This window comes from Aspergillus foveolatus (genome assembly GCF_047715535.1).
Source record: "Aspergillus foveolatus strain CBS 279.81 unplaced genomic scaffold BDW70scaffold_17, whole genome shotgun sequence".
In the NCBI taxonomy this organism is placed as follows: domain Eukaryota; kingdom Fungi; phylum Ascomycota; class Eurotiomycetes; order Eurotiales; family Aspergillaceae; genus Aspergillus; species Aspergillus foveolatus.
In genome coordinates, this window is record NW_027396081.1 from 100,670 (window position 1) to 114,228 (window position 13,559).

At 54.2% G+C, this 13,559-nt stretch overlaps 7 protein-coding genes across 7 annotated transcripts; 2 read left to right on the forward strand and 5 right to left on the reverse strand.

The window, feature by feature from the left end:
- Window positions 1-375: 375 nt before the first annotated feature.
- BDW70DRAFT_167067 (glycoside hydrolase family 1 protein) lies at window positions 376-2,273 on the forward strand (the record flags this gene model as incomplete). The annotated part of the gene is made up of 3 exons (XM_073742153.1): window positions 376-497; window positions 541-580; window positions 618-2,273. 3 exons carry the CDS (start codon window positions 376-378, stop codon window positions 2,271-2,273), a joined length of 1,818 nt encoding a protein of 605 aa, XP_073597047.1.
- A 327-nt stretch (window positions 2,274-2,600) lies between these two features.
- On the reverse strand, window positions 2,601-4,719 carry BDW70DRAFT_134041 (uncharacterized protein). Its single transcript, XM_073736423.1, has one exon. It carries the CDS (start codon window positions 4,529-4,531, stop codon window positions 2,699-2,701), a length of 1,833 nt encoding a protein of 610 aa, XP_073597048.1. The 5' UTR covers window positions 4,532-4,719; the 3' UTR covers window positions 2,601-2,698.
- Window positions 4,720-4,729: 10 nt separating this feature from the next.
- BDW70DRAFT_158906 (uncharacterized protein) lies at window positions 4,730-5,913 on the reverse strand (the record flags this gene model as incomplete). The annotated part of the gene is made up of 3 exons (XM_073740605.1): window positions 4,730-5,311; window positions 5,360-5,803; window positions 5,908-5,913. The coding sequence occupies 3 exons, from the start codon at window positions 5,911-5,913 to the stop codon at window positions 4,730-4,732; spliced, it is 1,032 nt and encodes a 343-aa protein (XP_073597049.1).
- Window positions 5,914-7,054: 1,141 nt separating this feature from the next.
- Window positions 7,055-8,149, forward strand: BDW70DRAFT_158907 (aromatic alcohol reductase; the record flags this gene model as incomplete). The annotated part of the gene is made up of 2 exons (XM_073740606.1): window positions 7,055-7,093; window positions 7,154-8,149. The coding sequence occupies 2 exons, from the start codon at window positions 7,055-7,057 to the stop codon at window positions 8,147-8,149; spliced, it is 1,035 nt and encodes a 344-aa protein (XP_073597050.1).
- A 198-nt stretch (window positions 8,150-8,347) lies between these two features.
- BDW70DRAFT_134044 (thiamine diphosphate-binding protein) lies at window positions 8,348-10,383 on the reverse strand. The gene has a single exon (XM_073736424.1). It carries the CDS (start codon window positions 10,327-10,329, stop codon window positions 8,407-8,409), a length of 1,923 nt encoding a protein of 640 aa, XP_073597051.1. The 5' UTR covers window positions 10,330-10,383; the 3' UTR covers window positions 8,348-8,406.
- Window positions 10,384-10,586: 203 nt separating this feature from the next.
- BDW70DRAFT_134045 (aldo/keto reductase family protein) lies at window positions 10,587-11,914 on the reverse strand. The gene is made up of 3 exons (XM_073736425.1): window positions 11,610-11,914; window positions 11,143-11,545; window positions 10,587-11,092 (listed from the first exon to the last, which is right to left on the reverse strand). Exons 1-3 carry the CDS (start codon window positions 11,734-11,736, stop codon window positions 10,636-10,638), a joined length of 987 nt encoding a protein of 328 aa, XP_073597052.1. The 5' UTR covers window positions 11,737-11,914; the 3' UTR covers window positions 10,587-10,635.
- Window positions 11,915-12,551: 637 nt separating this feature from the next.
- Window positions 12,552-13,437, reverse strand: BDW70DRAFT_158910 (uncharacterized protein; the record flags this gene model as incomplete). The annotated part of the gene is made up of 4 exons (XM_073740607.1): window positions 12,552-12,943; window positions 13,012-13,121; window positions 13,178-13,188; window positions 13,243-13,437. The coding sequence occupies 4 exons, from the start codon at window positions 13,435-13,437 to the stop codon at window positions 12,552-12,554; spliced, it is 708 nt and encodes a 235-aa protein (XP_073597053.1).
- Window positions 13,438-13,559: the final 122 nt, after the last annotated feature.

A 13,559-nucleotide genomic window follows, 5' to 3' on the forward strand; every position in this document is an offset into this window, starting at 1 on the left:
AGCCTGTTCTTTGACTCGTGCAAACCCGGTAGCCACCGGCCACGCAACTGCCGATCTGCGGAGAATTATCGGATTCGTGCATCCCCGTGGGGAATGGCAGTGCGTACTCCAAAAACTAAACCCGGTAGAGCCAGATCAGCGCATGGGGCGTGCCCTAATGATGGCTCGACCTCTCCAGCTTGCTCGGCGCTTGCCTTGTATTACGCCAAGTATAAGGCCTGGAATTGATCGCCAGTTGCACGGGGTATGTCCGAGACCGACGGCCACTCCATCGCAGGATAGTTGGAGTATAAAGACGACGCAGCCCCCCGGAATGATGTAGATTATTGTACCAATAATTAGCCCTATCGTCACCGGAACGCCAGCAAGACAACCATGAGGGCTCGAGTAATTCTGGCTCTCGCTGTAGCCGTACAAGGCCAGCAGCTGTACATCACCACGACTGGATACGCTGCTCGGCCTGAGTGTACTGCTGCGCCGGCCACCCCAAGCTACCGGTTCGAGCCGTTTCAATATACACTGAATGAAACTCTTCGGTAGGTTGACTGTCTGCTTGTGCAGCGTCTTGCTAATGGGTCAGGTATGCCACTTCTGTTCCAGTCCCTACGACAACGCAGACCTTTGCGCCGGGCTATAAGGAAGCACTGGAGATATATGGCACGGAGCTGTCGACCACCACTTGGGGCAGCTGGCTGCCTGGAGAGACCGTCATTTCTGCCATTGACACTGAGGACAAATATGGTCAGGCTGCTTGGTCGTCGCAGTGGCAGGCGGCCAGCCTGATCAACTATACCACCGTCGGATTGTACACGACAACCGTGAGCCCTACCCCAATTCCATCCAGTGAACTGGTCCTCCCTCCTCGTGACTACTTCGGTCCTACCGACTGCTACGATTTTCCGGAGGACTTCATGTTCGGCGTCGCTGGGTCTGCCGCTCAGATCGAAGGAGCCATTGCACTAGAAGGCAGGGCACCGACAAACCAGGAGAAACTCGTCCAGGATGACCGGCCCAAGAACTATGTGACGAACGAAAATTACTACCTGTACAAGCAGGACATCCAGCGCTTGGCGGCCATGGGTGTCAAGTACTACAGCTTCTCCATCCCGTGGGCTCGTATCCTCCCGTTCGCTGTGCCCGGAAGTCCCGTCAACCAGCAGGCAATCCAGCACTACGACGATCTGATCAACTACATTCTCGAGGTAGGCATGCTGCCGGTGGTGACCATGATCCACTTCGACTCGCCCCTGTACTTCCTGGAAGGGTCCAGCGTATCGGCCACCCCGGATGTTGGCGCAAGTAACGGGGGGTACTGGCATCCCGAATTCGTCAAATCCTTCGTCAACTATGGCAAGATCCTCTTCACGCACTACGCAGACCGAGTCCCAGTCTGGGTGACATTTAACGAACCCCTTTTGTACTCCTTCAACTTCACCGGTATCCACAACGTCGTCCAGGCACACGCGGAACTGTACCACTACTACCACGAAGAGCTCGGCGGCACTGGCAAGGTTGGCTTCAAACTGAACAACAACTTTGGCGTCCCCAAGAACCCAGACAACCAGACCGATATCGATGCCGCCAACCGCTTCAACGAGATGCAGCTTGGGGCCTTCGGCAACCCTCTCTGCCTGGGCAAGCAATACCCAGAAACACTTCTCAACACCCTCCCCGGCGCACAGAAGCTCACCGAAGCCCAGCTCGATTATATGGCCAACACGACTGACTTCTTTGGTATTGACCCCTACACTGCAACCGTCGTCTCCGCTCCGCCTGGTGGCATCGAAGCCTGCGCAAAGCAGAACATGAGCACCAATAGTTTGTACCCCTACTGCGTCACGCAGGAGACGACAAACATCTACGGCTGGGACATCGGCTATCGTTCCCATAGCTATGTCTACATCACGCCCAAATACCTCCGCTCCTACCTTTATTACCTCTGGAATACTTTCCGGACTCCCGTCTTAATCGGCGAATTCGGGTTCCCAGTGTACGCAGAATCTGAGCGTGAACTACAAGATCAAGTCTTTGACTCTCTACGGAGCCAATACTACCTCTCATACCTGTCCGAAACACTTAAAGCAATTTGGGAAGACGGCGTGCACGTAGCAGGTGCCTTTGCGTGGAGCTTCGCCGATAACTGGGAGTTTGGGGACTATGCGTCCCAGTTTGGGATCCAAGTTGTCAACCGCACTACCTTGGAGCGGGTCTACAAGAAGAGCTTCTTCGATGTGGTAGATTTCGTCGGCGCGCGGAACGGTTTAGGATATTGATATACTTATATACGGGTGATTGCCCGGCTGAGAGTCTGTTAAACGAGATATAAGGTCTGGAGCATATAACTCCCTTTGTGCCTCAAAGCTCTGCACAATCTATTTCAGTCTGCGTCATTAGGCCTAATTGAGATGCTGCTCGTTCCGGTGCACCGTAGTTTTCTATATTAGCATCGGCCCCTCGTCGTAGCGGGTACTGCGCAAGCCTATGGACCAGCTGAACACAAGGGGTCCAGGCGTACAAGCTCATTTAGTCCCCACACGTAACCAGTTTAGATCAAGGTAGAGTAAAGCTACACGGTGGCACTTCGCAGACACTCAGTGGTTGGAAGATAGTTGCATTAGTGGTCCACACTTCTCACTGTCAGAAGTTTTTAGCTGACATCCGACTCCCGGTGTCACAAGACTGCATTCTGAATTCAGTTTCATGTAACACGTCCACTCAGTAGGTCAACAACGGCATTCAAATCCCCAGTAACTCCTACTGCGACACCCTCCTCCGCTAGCCTCCAAGGTACACACCCTGCCGCATCAATCCCGGCTCTAATCAGCCTTGACCCGCCATTCGACTCTTCGACTAGCTCTTCGTTGTGCCACCGTAGTACAGAGGGAGTGTTCATCCCAACGCCTAACTCGAGTATGACTGCATTCCTCCCTTGCTCTATTTCAGAGGATACGTGCTCCAAAAAGCGGGCATACTCCCGCTCTTGACCCTGAAAGGGAGAGTCATTGAAGTAATCTCCGCCGCGGACACAGAGCGTAAGCTCCCCACTGCAGTATCTGCACCTGGGGATCTTGGACCCATCCGTGAGTACTTGCATCTGCGGATCCAAAAATGGAAGGGCCGCAGTCAGGAACGGCGCGGACGGAAAGACAGCTTCGCGTCGACACTTGGCAAAACATTGCAAATAGGCATATTGCCCCTGCGGCGTGGAGATACGAGACGGATGGAAGCCATTGGCAAGAAATAATCCATCCGCGTTTGAAGTCCGAACAAAACACCGAGTGCCAAACCGTGATGCTATCTCCAGCAGAGAAGCGTATAATGGAGACTTCGGCCACATCTTGACCATATTAAAGTGATGAAAATAGTACCCCCATTTCTGAGCAGGGGATTTCCACCCGCTAAAGCCGAAGATGTCGTACAGTCTCCTCAGACCGAGCGGCAGGAATGCGGGGAAATAATTGGTGAACAAGTCCAGAGAAGTATAGTCCAGCCCTGTTGCGGCGGAGAGACCAGCGCCAGCACTGATAATGAGGTAGTCTGCTTGCTCTAACCAGGAGCGGGCCGTCTTGATTGAGGGGGAGGCAACTGGTGCTGGCTGCGGAGTAATGGGCGCTATATGCACGCAGTCGCTGCTCCTGGAAACAAGGGAAGAGATCTTGTCATTGTATAGATCAAAGTCCCGTTGAAGGAAAGTGTCGAAGATGATGTCAGTGACGGTTGTCGTTGGATGCTCCAAACACCAACTCAATACAGTGTCAATGGCGATCCGAGCCGCTATATCGGACGGAAACGCGAAAAGGCCCGTCGAGATACAGCAGAACGCGATGACCTTGCGCCCGTCTGGTAGAGAAGGGAGTGTTTCCATGGCCTCGAGGCAAGATACATAGCAGTCACGCAACTGCTCCCTGTGCCTGCGATCGGGCAACTGTCCGTGTCCAAGGTCAGGACCAACCGTATGGATGACATACGGAGCTTGCAGCTTGAACCCAGGTGTCACCTTTGCGCGTCCCACCGGTTCATCATGGCCCTGCTCCATCATGAATTCGAAACATGCCTGTCTTAGACGAGGCCCAGCAGCAGAATGGATAACATTATCAATACACCAGTGTGACGGCTGGAAGCACCCGAGCAGCGCCGAGTTTGCGGCATTGACAATGGCCGTCACATTAGACAGGGTGGTAATATCGCCCTTCCACACGGATATCCTTAATTTGTTTACCACGAGCCGCGGATGGAGAGATTCCGAAGGGGTAAGTAGTGCGTGAGTGTGTTTGGACGAGAGGACCGTATCAATATCTAGCAGCTGCCCTTCAGTGGGTTCAAACCCTGGGCTCCGTCGACACAAGAGCTGGCGGAGGAGTTCGAGCTGGCCCCATGTATCTAACTGCAGGAACCATTCGTGATCTTGATGCTCCTGGTGGTGATGGTGATGGCAATGGCAATGAGCTTGTCTACCAACAGCGGTATCCTTAGTCAAATGCGACAAAACCCTGGCCAGAGCCTCAGAGGGGCGATTAGGGCTGCCAGGCATAGTTTGGTGCGGTCTCTAGGACTCCAACAGGACAAAGCGACAATTTCACGACATTCTAGTCGCTGACACAGTAATAAGAGGAATCGCCGACCCCACTCAATGGGCGGATTGCTGAATACGTGGATTATTAATGTGATCCCGGTGGGATGCGACAGTAAGACTTCACCCATCCACATCGAAGACACAAGAACCCAGAAGTTAGTTTGGCCTGCGCTCTATAGATGATGGCCTTTTCTTGGATAGTATCGCTTGCGAAACCGCGAACCCTAGCCAACTATTTGCCTGGAAGAGCATCCCCAGTCCCCGCTTCCCATCTTGGACATCCTTCACAATATCACATATCAACGGTCCATCGTCTACACGAGTCCTTGACTCTAACTGGACATGGTACCGGCAATAGAAGTCCTTCGTCTCCGGCGCATCCCACAAGTACCCACTATCCGGGAGGGGAAACTGCAGGTCCGAAAGACGCAGCATGCCCGTGTTGAAGTGGTGGTTCAACTTGAATATAGTCAGGGCAAGACGTTTGACCTCTTCCATGTATGTCCAGCTATAGACCAAAGAGTCCGTTGGTTCCAGCAAGGCCTGCATTTTGGCGTAGGTAAAGAGGCCGCCGGCCAGGCAGGTGGCTGTGACGGCATGCAGCAAGGACCGGCAGCGGGAGACGAGGCACTGCGGGACGTCCCGAATTATAGCAAAGATGACATTGAGAACAATGGTTTGGTATGTGGTCATCGGCCAGGTCTTGTCGATGAATTCGCCGTCCAGCTTCCAGGCATCCTAGTGAGGCCATTAGCAAAGTACTATCGCAAAAAAGAAAAACCCTACTATGCGATTCTCCAACAGCGCCAGGAACTTCTCATGCATGTTCTCTGCCCGTTCACGAGCAGCGGCCTCACCCGTAAGCCAAAGCCCGATCATCACGATCGCCAAGAGCAAGATTGGAGGCTCATTACTCCGTCCAAAGGCGGCGCGGTGGATGAGCGGCCACTGATAGTGGAAGTGGGAGAAGTATACACCGACGTAGCGGTCGATTTCTAGATCTTTGCTCTGGTTTCTTGGTTCCAGAGACCCAGCGGCTGCAGTCCCCAGAAGTCCCCTTTCCCTGAGGTTGCTCTCATGCTGGAGCAGGAGGTCCTGGATCTCGCTGCCCGAGACAGGCGTTTGCCGGGCGGCGGAGCCGCCTCTGTAAGCCTGACTGCCCAGCGTCTTTTCTGCCTCACATACTCCATGCAGCTTCTGCTGCCGGTCCTGGCCCAATCCCGCTGTGCTCTGTCCAGTCGTAGGCCCAGCCTTGCTCGCCCGGTCAAATGTGCACCTGGCCCCCTTCCTCGCACAAACGCCACACGGCTGCGTACCATCACATCTTGTCTTACAATCATGACACCGATCGCAGGCCTTAACCGTCCTGGAACCCGGCCCCTTACTCTCCTGCTCCCTCCGATGCAGCTGCCGGTGCCTCCGAAGCGAATCCGTCCGGTCAAAGGCCTTGCTGCATACCTCACATGTTAGCCTTTGGGCCAGCGGCGCATGCTTGCGCGCATGACGGGTCAAATGCTCTTTTCGCCTGTACTGGGCTGTGCATCCGGGGTGGTCGCACGTAAGCATCACTGGCTTTGTCCCAAATCCGACACCGTTATTCCGAGCTAGATCTCCGAGCCCGCGTCGGTGGACTTGGACAATAAATCACGAACAGTGATTGCCTGAAAATTCTAGTCTGAGTTAAAATAGTCTGGACAAGGGATAGTCCGGATGGCAGTGCTTGGAGTGGATAAATCGAATCAAGAGTTGGAAGGATGGAAAGACTGAGAAATTGTGGGAGCCGAAACGGCGAGGCAACCGGTGGGAGGCTAGGAGTGCGTGGGCGTTATTAATTGGTCGTGAGTGTAACTTTGTACAAAAATCCCGCTATTTCCAGCCAATAGCTTGTCCTGGTTTTCTCGCTGTGGTGGGCCTGAGTGGCAGACCACAGCTAGCCGTTCGGCCCACATCCGGTTCTCTGATTCCACAGCCTACTATACAAGCCTACAGACACCACCAGAGCAGGTCCGAGTTCAACTCAGGCTGAGTCTTCAACCCCTTCCCGGCCAGCATCTCCTCTGCAAGCCTGCTAGTTGTCTCCCGATAACTAGACCGAATGGCCGAGCCCCGAGTTGACGCCGAGTAAGCTTTATTATTTTGTTTGTTCGCAAACAGGGTAATTCTTGGCCCGAACGGGATATTCCTCTATTGGTGTGAGATGGATGATAAAGAACATTGATTCCGGCATCAGATGACGAATCGCTTCTGACAGTCCCAAACTCAGTTCGATTTGTAACACAGGGTTATGTTATAAGTGAGCACTATCGGTTTCGGCAGCCGGTCTTCCTGGAACTTGTCACTCACTTCACTCCAAATATCTCTTGAGCCGACTATACTACATATTTTCTATTGAGATCCTGGCATTCAATGTACAGTCGATTCCTCAAGCCTTACTCGTGAGAAGGAGAAAGTAATATATATATTCCTACGTGACCTGACCAGATGGCGACCAAGAACATCCAAAACGTTGCCGTTGCCGGGGTATATCTATATCCCTCCTCTAAACGTACTCCCACCATATATCCTAGCTAACCACTACAGGTCAACGGTAACCTTGGCCCAGCCGTGCTTCACGCGCTCACCACTTCCGGGCTCTTCAAGATCACCATCTTCACTCGGCTCAAGGCCGAGAGCGAGGCTGGAACTCGTTCTCCTTCGTCAGCCTCAGCCCCCATCCAGGTTCCAGCCTACAATAACAGCAATGGCAGTGATAGCGGCAATAGTATCGACACCCCCAAGCGCAGTATTCAAACTGTCCAAGTCAATTATGACTCTGTCGACGATCTGACCACCCATCTAACCGCCCACTCCATCCACGCCGTGGTCTCACTACTCCCCCACACGGCCCCCAACACGCAAACGAACCTGATCCAGGCCGCAGTCGCAGCCGGCGTCTATCGTTTCATCCCATCTGAGTTTGGTTCCGACCTCGATAACCCGGTGAACCGGGCTGCGCCGACCTACAAGGGCAAGGTGACTATTCAGGAGCTTCTCAAAGGACTAGCCGCAGAGAACAAGATCAGCTATACGATCATCTACAACGGTGCCTTCCTGGACTGGGGCCTGACACACGGGTTTCCGATCGATTTAGAGAAGAGGACCGCGGTGCTGTATGATGGGGGCGAGAGGGTCTACAGCACGACCACGCAACAAACGATTGGGCATGCGGTCGTGAGTGTCCTCGCCAACCCTGAGGAGACCAAGAACCGCGTCGTGCGGATTGCCGAGGCAAACGTCACGATCAAGCAGCTGCTCTCACTAGTACAGGAAGTCGTCGGCGACAAGGACTGGACCGTGACTGAAACGGATATAGATCAGGAAATTGACAAGGCATGGGCTCTAATCAAGAAGGGCGTGTTCAGCTTCGAGTCCATGATGCCGTTCATTTATCGTGCTGGGTGGGGTAAGGACGCTGGGGGGCATTTCGAGACGACGGATAATATTCTGCTTGGGGTCAATGAGCTGGATGCTGAGGGGGTTAAAAGTGTGATTGAGGGTGTAGTGAAGAAGTTGCGCGACGAAGCATTCTCGCATTAGCTTCATTATTTTTTTTTCTTTTTTCCATTGCCTGAAGAATAGGGTGGATTACTCGCGCATTGGTACTGAACATTGACGCTGCCTGATGAAACCCTTGGCCTTTTGAGAATCAAAGAGAGAGATGGCGATGGTGTATACTTTTATGGAATACGACACTAATACTGAGAACGGGCCACTTTCACCACCGTAGTCGAGTGTATTGTATTGAATTCAGATCATTTCTAGCATACATCATCTACTTTATCTCATATGCATATCTACTTTTGAGCGACCTCCTTAATCACACGGACAATATCGTCAGGACCCATACCCTGCGCGTTGATCTGCTCGAATAGGCCACCACATCCCTCCTTGACGGCACCCATCATGCGGAACTTGGGCGTCAAACCGCGGTCCAGGAGATGCGATCCCAGCCGTGACCCAAGACTGGTCTTCTGCGCGAGCGACTCGACGACGACCACAAACGGCGATGAGCCGTACTCCTTAATCGCGTCCTCGTCGACAACGTTTAGCGTAGGCTTGTTGATCAGACCGACGTCGAGGCCTTCCTTGCGGAGACGCTCGACGGCATCAAGCGAACGGTAGAGCATGTCGCCGTAGGAAACCACGTACCCAGCCTTGCCCTTGCGGATAAACTCCTCCTTACCGGGCTGGAATTCGTACGAGCCGCCAAAGAGCTTCTCGTCGCTGTTCTCCTTCAGGATGTACGGCACCTTGGATCGGGTAGAGAAGATGAAGCGCAGACCCTTGGTGAAGAAGACCTTCTTGACCACGGCCTTCATCTGCTCGCCGTCGGCCGGGAAGTAGAGGCCTGTGTTCTCGGCGTCCATGAGACCGTTATCGGCAAAGAAGGCGTTGAGGCCGAAATGGCAGGTGTTATCGGCGATCTCATCGACACCGCTGTGTGAGAAGTGCGAGAGGACGCTACATCCGTTGAGTCTGGCCATGGTGATCTCAGAGATCAGCATCTCGATGAACGCGCAGAAGGTCGAGAAGACGCCCTGGCGCGAGCCGTCACTACCGAAGCCGAAACCAGCGGCTGCGGAGAAGTTGCCGCGCTCCATAACGCCCGACGATACGTAGACTTCCGGGTGAGCCTGGTGAATAGCCTTGAGACCGGTAGAGCCCTCGAGATCGGAGTCGATGACCATGACGCGGCGGGCCGCTTCTTCCTTGCTGAGCCCGTCCAGGACGGAGTTGACGGCCTCACCGAAAATCACGCGGTTGCCGCCCTTCTCTTTAGTAGAGCCCAGGTACTGGTGCGTGTTGGAGGTGGCCTTGATCTGGTCGTAGAAGGCGAGCGACTCTTGCGAGTAGCCACGCTTGGTGAGGTACTTGCGGGCGATATCCACAGGCACGACATCGTGCGCCTTGATCTGTCCTTCAATTCCTTCAATGCCGGGCGCCATCTTGCGGTCCACGACCACAGCGGCCGGGCCGTCTGTGCTGATGACCTCGACCATGGCGCTGTACAACGAGTCAATATCCTCACCCTGGGCACGAACGACCTTCATGCCATGGCCAGTGAGTGTCCGCTCGAGCTCGTAGCCCTTCTGGTACACTGACGGGTGGCCAGCAATGGTGACGTCGTTGTTGTCGAGGAACAGCTTGACATTGAGGTTGTTGGCAACGGCGATACGCGCAGCCTCAGCATCGTTACCTTCCTGCTGCGAGCCGTCAGAGCCCAGCATAAGAACTTTCTTGTCCTTGTGGGCCATGGCGATACCGTTGACCAACGGCCACATATGACCCAGCCGACCGGAGCTGAACTTAACGCCGGGGGTCAGCCCCAGTTCCGGATGGCCGGGGAGCTTCGAGTTGGCATCACGGTAGTTGAGTAGGTGATCAGGCTCGATCTTACCGTCGATGGCAGCAAGCAGGTACTGCGTCGCGACGCGGTGGCCCGCCTCGTCGAAAATAGCATCATAGAAGGCATCCGGCTTGGCATTGATAAAGCCTAGCAGGATACAGACTTCGGGGGCCGTGTCGAAGGGACCGCCCGTGTGGCCTGCCTGGCCACGGGCAGCACCGGTGGCTGTGAAGGCGACGATGGCATCGCGGAAGATGCCAATGTTGTGTAGCAGATCTTTTTTCTGCTGGTCGGACAGCTTCTTGCTGCTGGGATCCAGCTGCAGCTTTTTGAACTGCTTGAGGTCGACTGGAAGATGGTAGCCTGCCATTGTGTTCAATTCTACGTCGTCAGGGTGTGCTGAGAGCAAGCAGCAGATCGTTTTGAGGTGCCAGGGCGTTATAAACGGAGGGGTTAGGGGGGAAGAGAGGGGAGAGAGGGGTATGATCTGCTATGATATCATACTGCGACCGACAGACAGGCGCTATGATATCATGACGACAAGGAACCACATCGAATCAGAATTTGCATTATTATGGCATTCGGACGATGGTCATCCGAAGATTACGAGTACGGTCTATTCTACTTCTATATCTGGCTCCAGCTGTCTGGCGGCTGACTGGCGGCCGGCTGGCTTTTATGTATGGATTGGCACCCCAGCTGGGTATCGCTCGCCCGCAGGTTCAAATTTGGCCAGGATAGCATCGATCTCGTCCATCTCACTGTCAGTGAGCTCGACCACCTTGCTGTTCTCCTCGACCCTCGCGACGGTGGTCGCCCCTGGGATGGGGATGATGGTCGGCATCCCCGGTCGGCGCGAAAGACAACGCACCCAGTTGATGGCGAACTGCGCGGGCGTGCATCCCTTCTTGGCGGCGAGCTCCTCGACCTTGTGGACGAGCTGGATGTTGATATCGAAGGTGTCAGGCTGGAACCGCGGGTACCTGCGCAGCATCGATTCTTCAGGGATATCGTCCAGCGTCTTGATCTGGCCCGTGAGCAGGCCGCGTCCGAGGGGCGAGTATGCGACCAGGGGGATGCCGTACTGATGGCATGCGGCGGCGACCCCGTTCTCGAGGGGCTCGGTGGAGAACCTGCGTACTAGTTAGCTGGGCTCAGCAGTCCATTACCGAGGCAGACGTACATGGACAGCTCGACCTCCACAGCAAGGACCTTCGTATGCTTGACGGCTTCGTGGATCGTCTCGGCACGGACCTCTGACAGCGCGATGCCCCCGATCTTCCCCGCCTGAGTGTACTCGTTCATCACGCCAAAGGTCACCTCCATAGGCACGGTTTGGTCGCGCCGCGCAAACTCAAACTGGTCGATCTTCTTGCGGCCTTTGAGCTGGGCAATACTGTCATCGAGCGTCCGTCGCGTGCCGGACTCAGAGCCGTCAGGGTGGAAAGTCGACCTGTTGATCCCGCCCTTGATGTTCAGGACGACCTTGTCGGCGTCTTCAGGGTATTTTTCGAAGTAGCGCTCGAGCAGGACAAGACTGTTGTAGGACGGCGGACCGTAGAACTCGCCGCCGTTCCAAAAGGTGCCTATCAGAGGACTTCGTCAGTGTACATTCAACCGTAAATGGATAGAAGCGAGTAGTCCACCTACAGCCATTTCGCAGGGCCGCCCGCATGGTCTCAAAAGCCTGGTCCTCAGGGCACGGTTGGGGACGCCAGGTGAAGCCCATCAGGCCAAGGCCGATAGGGCCGACTTCTCTTCCGTTCAGTTGAGGCATCCTGGTGTGAGTCGATGGGTTGAAAGCTCAATTGGCTCAAATGGCTGTTGGTCGTGTTACTAAAGCAGAGAGACGAGGAGGGGCCTTTAAAAAGAGTAGGTGGGGATATATCTCCGGTCGGAGTTAAGAGCCAATCTCCAGTCATACCAAAAGTGGAGCATGAAGATGCTTGAAGAACGACGAGGGTCACGGAGATTGCCACAAAGCCGTTGGCAACATTTGAATTATCTCCTGTTTGATGACTCCTGTCCTATTTTATAGGCTATATTGCTATAACTGGCTAATTGGGACAAACCGGAGTGGTAGGGGCGGTAAGACTACTCAGAAACAGGTCGAACGGCGGACAGTGGATGATGGGCATGGCCAGATTATATAGCTATTTTTTTCTGTATATATTCCCTATATTATGTATTTCTATGTTCCTATATTTCAAGTTATACTTATTTATGTTACCAAGACCGGCACCGTCTACGGTGTAGGTGAGCCGATGATCAGGTATGAATGTACTGGTTTGACGGTCTGCCTACTGAGATTCAGATGGTGAGGTAGGAAAGGTCGGCCTAGCCGACCTGCTAACAGTACTATGAACCTGGACGAAGTCGGGCATCTGCATTGAACATGAGGGGTACCCTCGCCTACCTAAGCATGAAGCCGTCATCGCCATAATCCACAAACAAGTTGAATATGAGATGTCAAGGAGGCTAATTGGGCTGTCGTAGACTGGTATATTTGCACTCGAGGTCTTAATATTTGTACTACGATGAGCTTATTACCCCGGCGATTATCCTCCCCTACTGGTCGCCAGGCTCCTGCGCCTAGTAATCGGCATTCCACAGCGGCTTGACAGAGAAGGCCTGGACGGTCTCTTCAAACACGACACAGGTGTCGTCGTCGTCTGAAGAGAAAGTATAGACTGGGTCGCTCGTGCACTCCGTATCGGCGTACGCCACAATCTCCCATCCCTGGTTGTCAGTCTGCAGCGCGGCGGTATACTCAATAGTCACGCCCAGATTGACGTAGTAGCAGTCCGTCGGGTTGTTCAGGCCCAGCGTGACCCCGGTGCGTTCGCAGGCAGTGCCAACCGTGGCCAGAGCCAGGGTCACATCGAAGTCGGACGGGACGGCTACGGAGGCGTCCGACGGGATCGTCGTGATGGCGCCGGTCTGGTTGGATAGGAGGTGCCCCTCGTAGTTGGCAATGTGCTCCTCTGCGGTTGCATCGATAAGTCAGACCGCGATGGTGCGCTGCAAAGTACATGGAAGAAGGGAGTCGTACCCAAATCCAGAGTGGTGCTCTGGTAGCGAGGCAGCGCGGCGATCGCGCACTCGCATGATAGGATTGCGCCGTCGAGGGTACAGTCCTGGCAGGATTGGACGTAGTGGCCGCTGCAGGTGGCATTAATAAAGCGATGAGAGCGTTGATGAGGGGATAGTAGCCATACTCTTCCGCCCACTAAAAGCATATCAGCTCTCTTCCAGTCATCTACGCCATAGAATAAAGACGCACCTGGAGATTCCCATTACTGTTACCAAGCTTAGCGTTCAAGAAGACGCTGCTGGTGATAGAATCGCCGCTGCCGGTAGGGCAAGTCGCGATCAGCCAGTAATCGAGGAGTGATATGTCAGAGCACTCGGTCGAAAATCCCTGGGCGTAGCCCAGGGCCGCACTAGAGAGGGCGAGCAGGATTGAGGAGCGGTGCATATTGATAAATAGAGATTTTCGCTTGGGATGTGATAGGTTTTGATGCGCACGAAGAAACTAAAGGGTGCAAGGGAGGTACGAGAGCCAGCGAGGGCGAGCCTTATATCTCAATCTTGTATTCT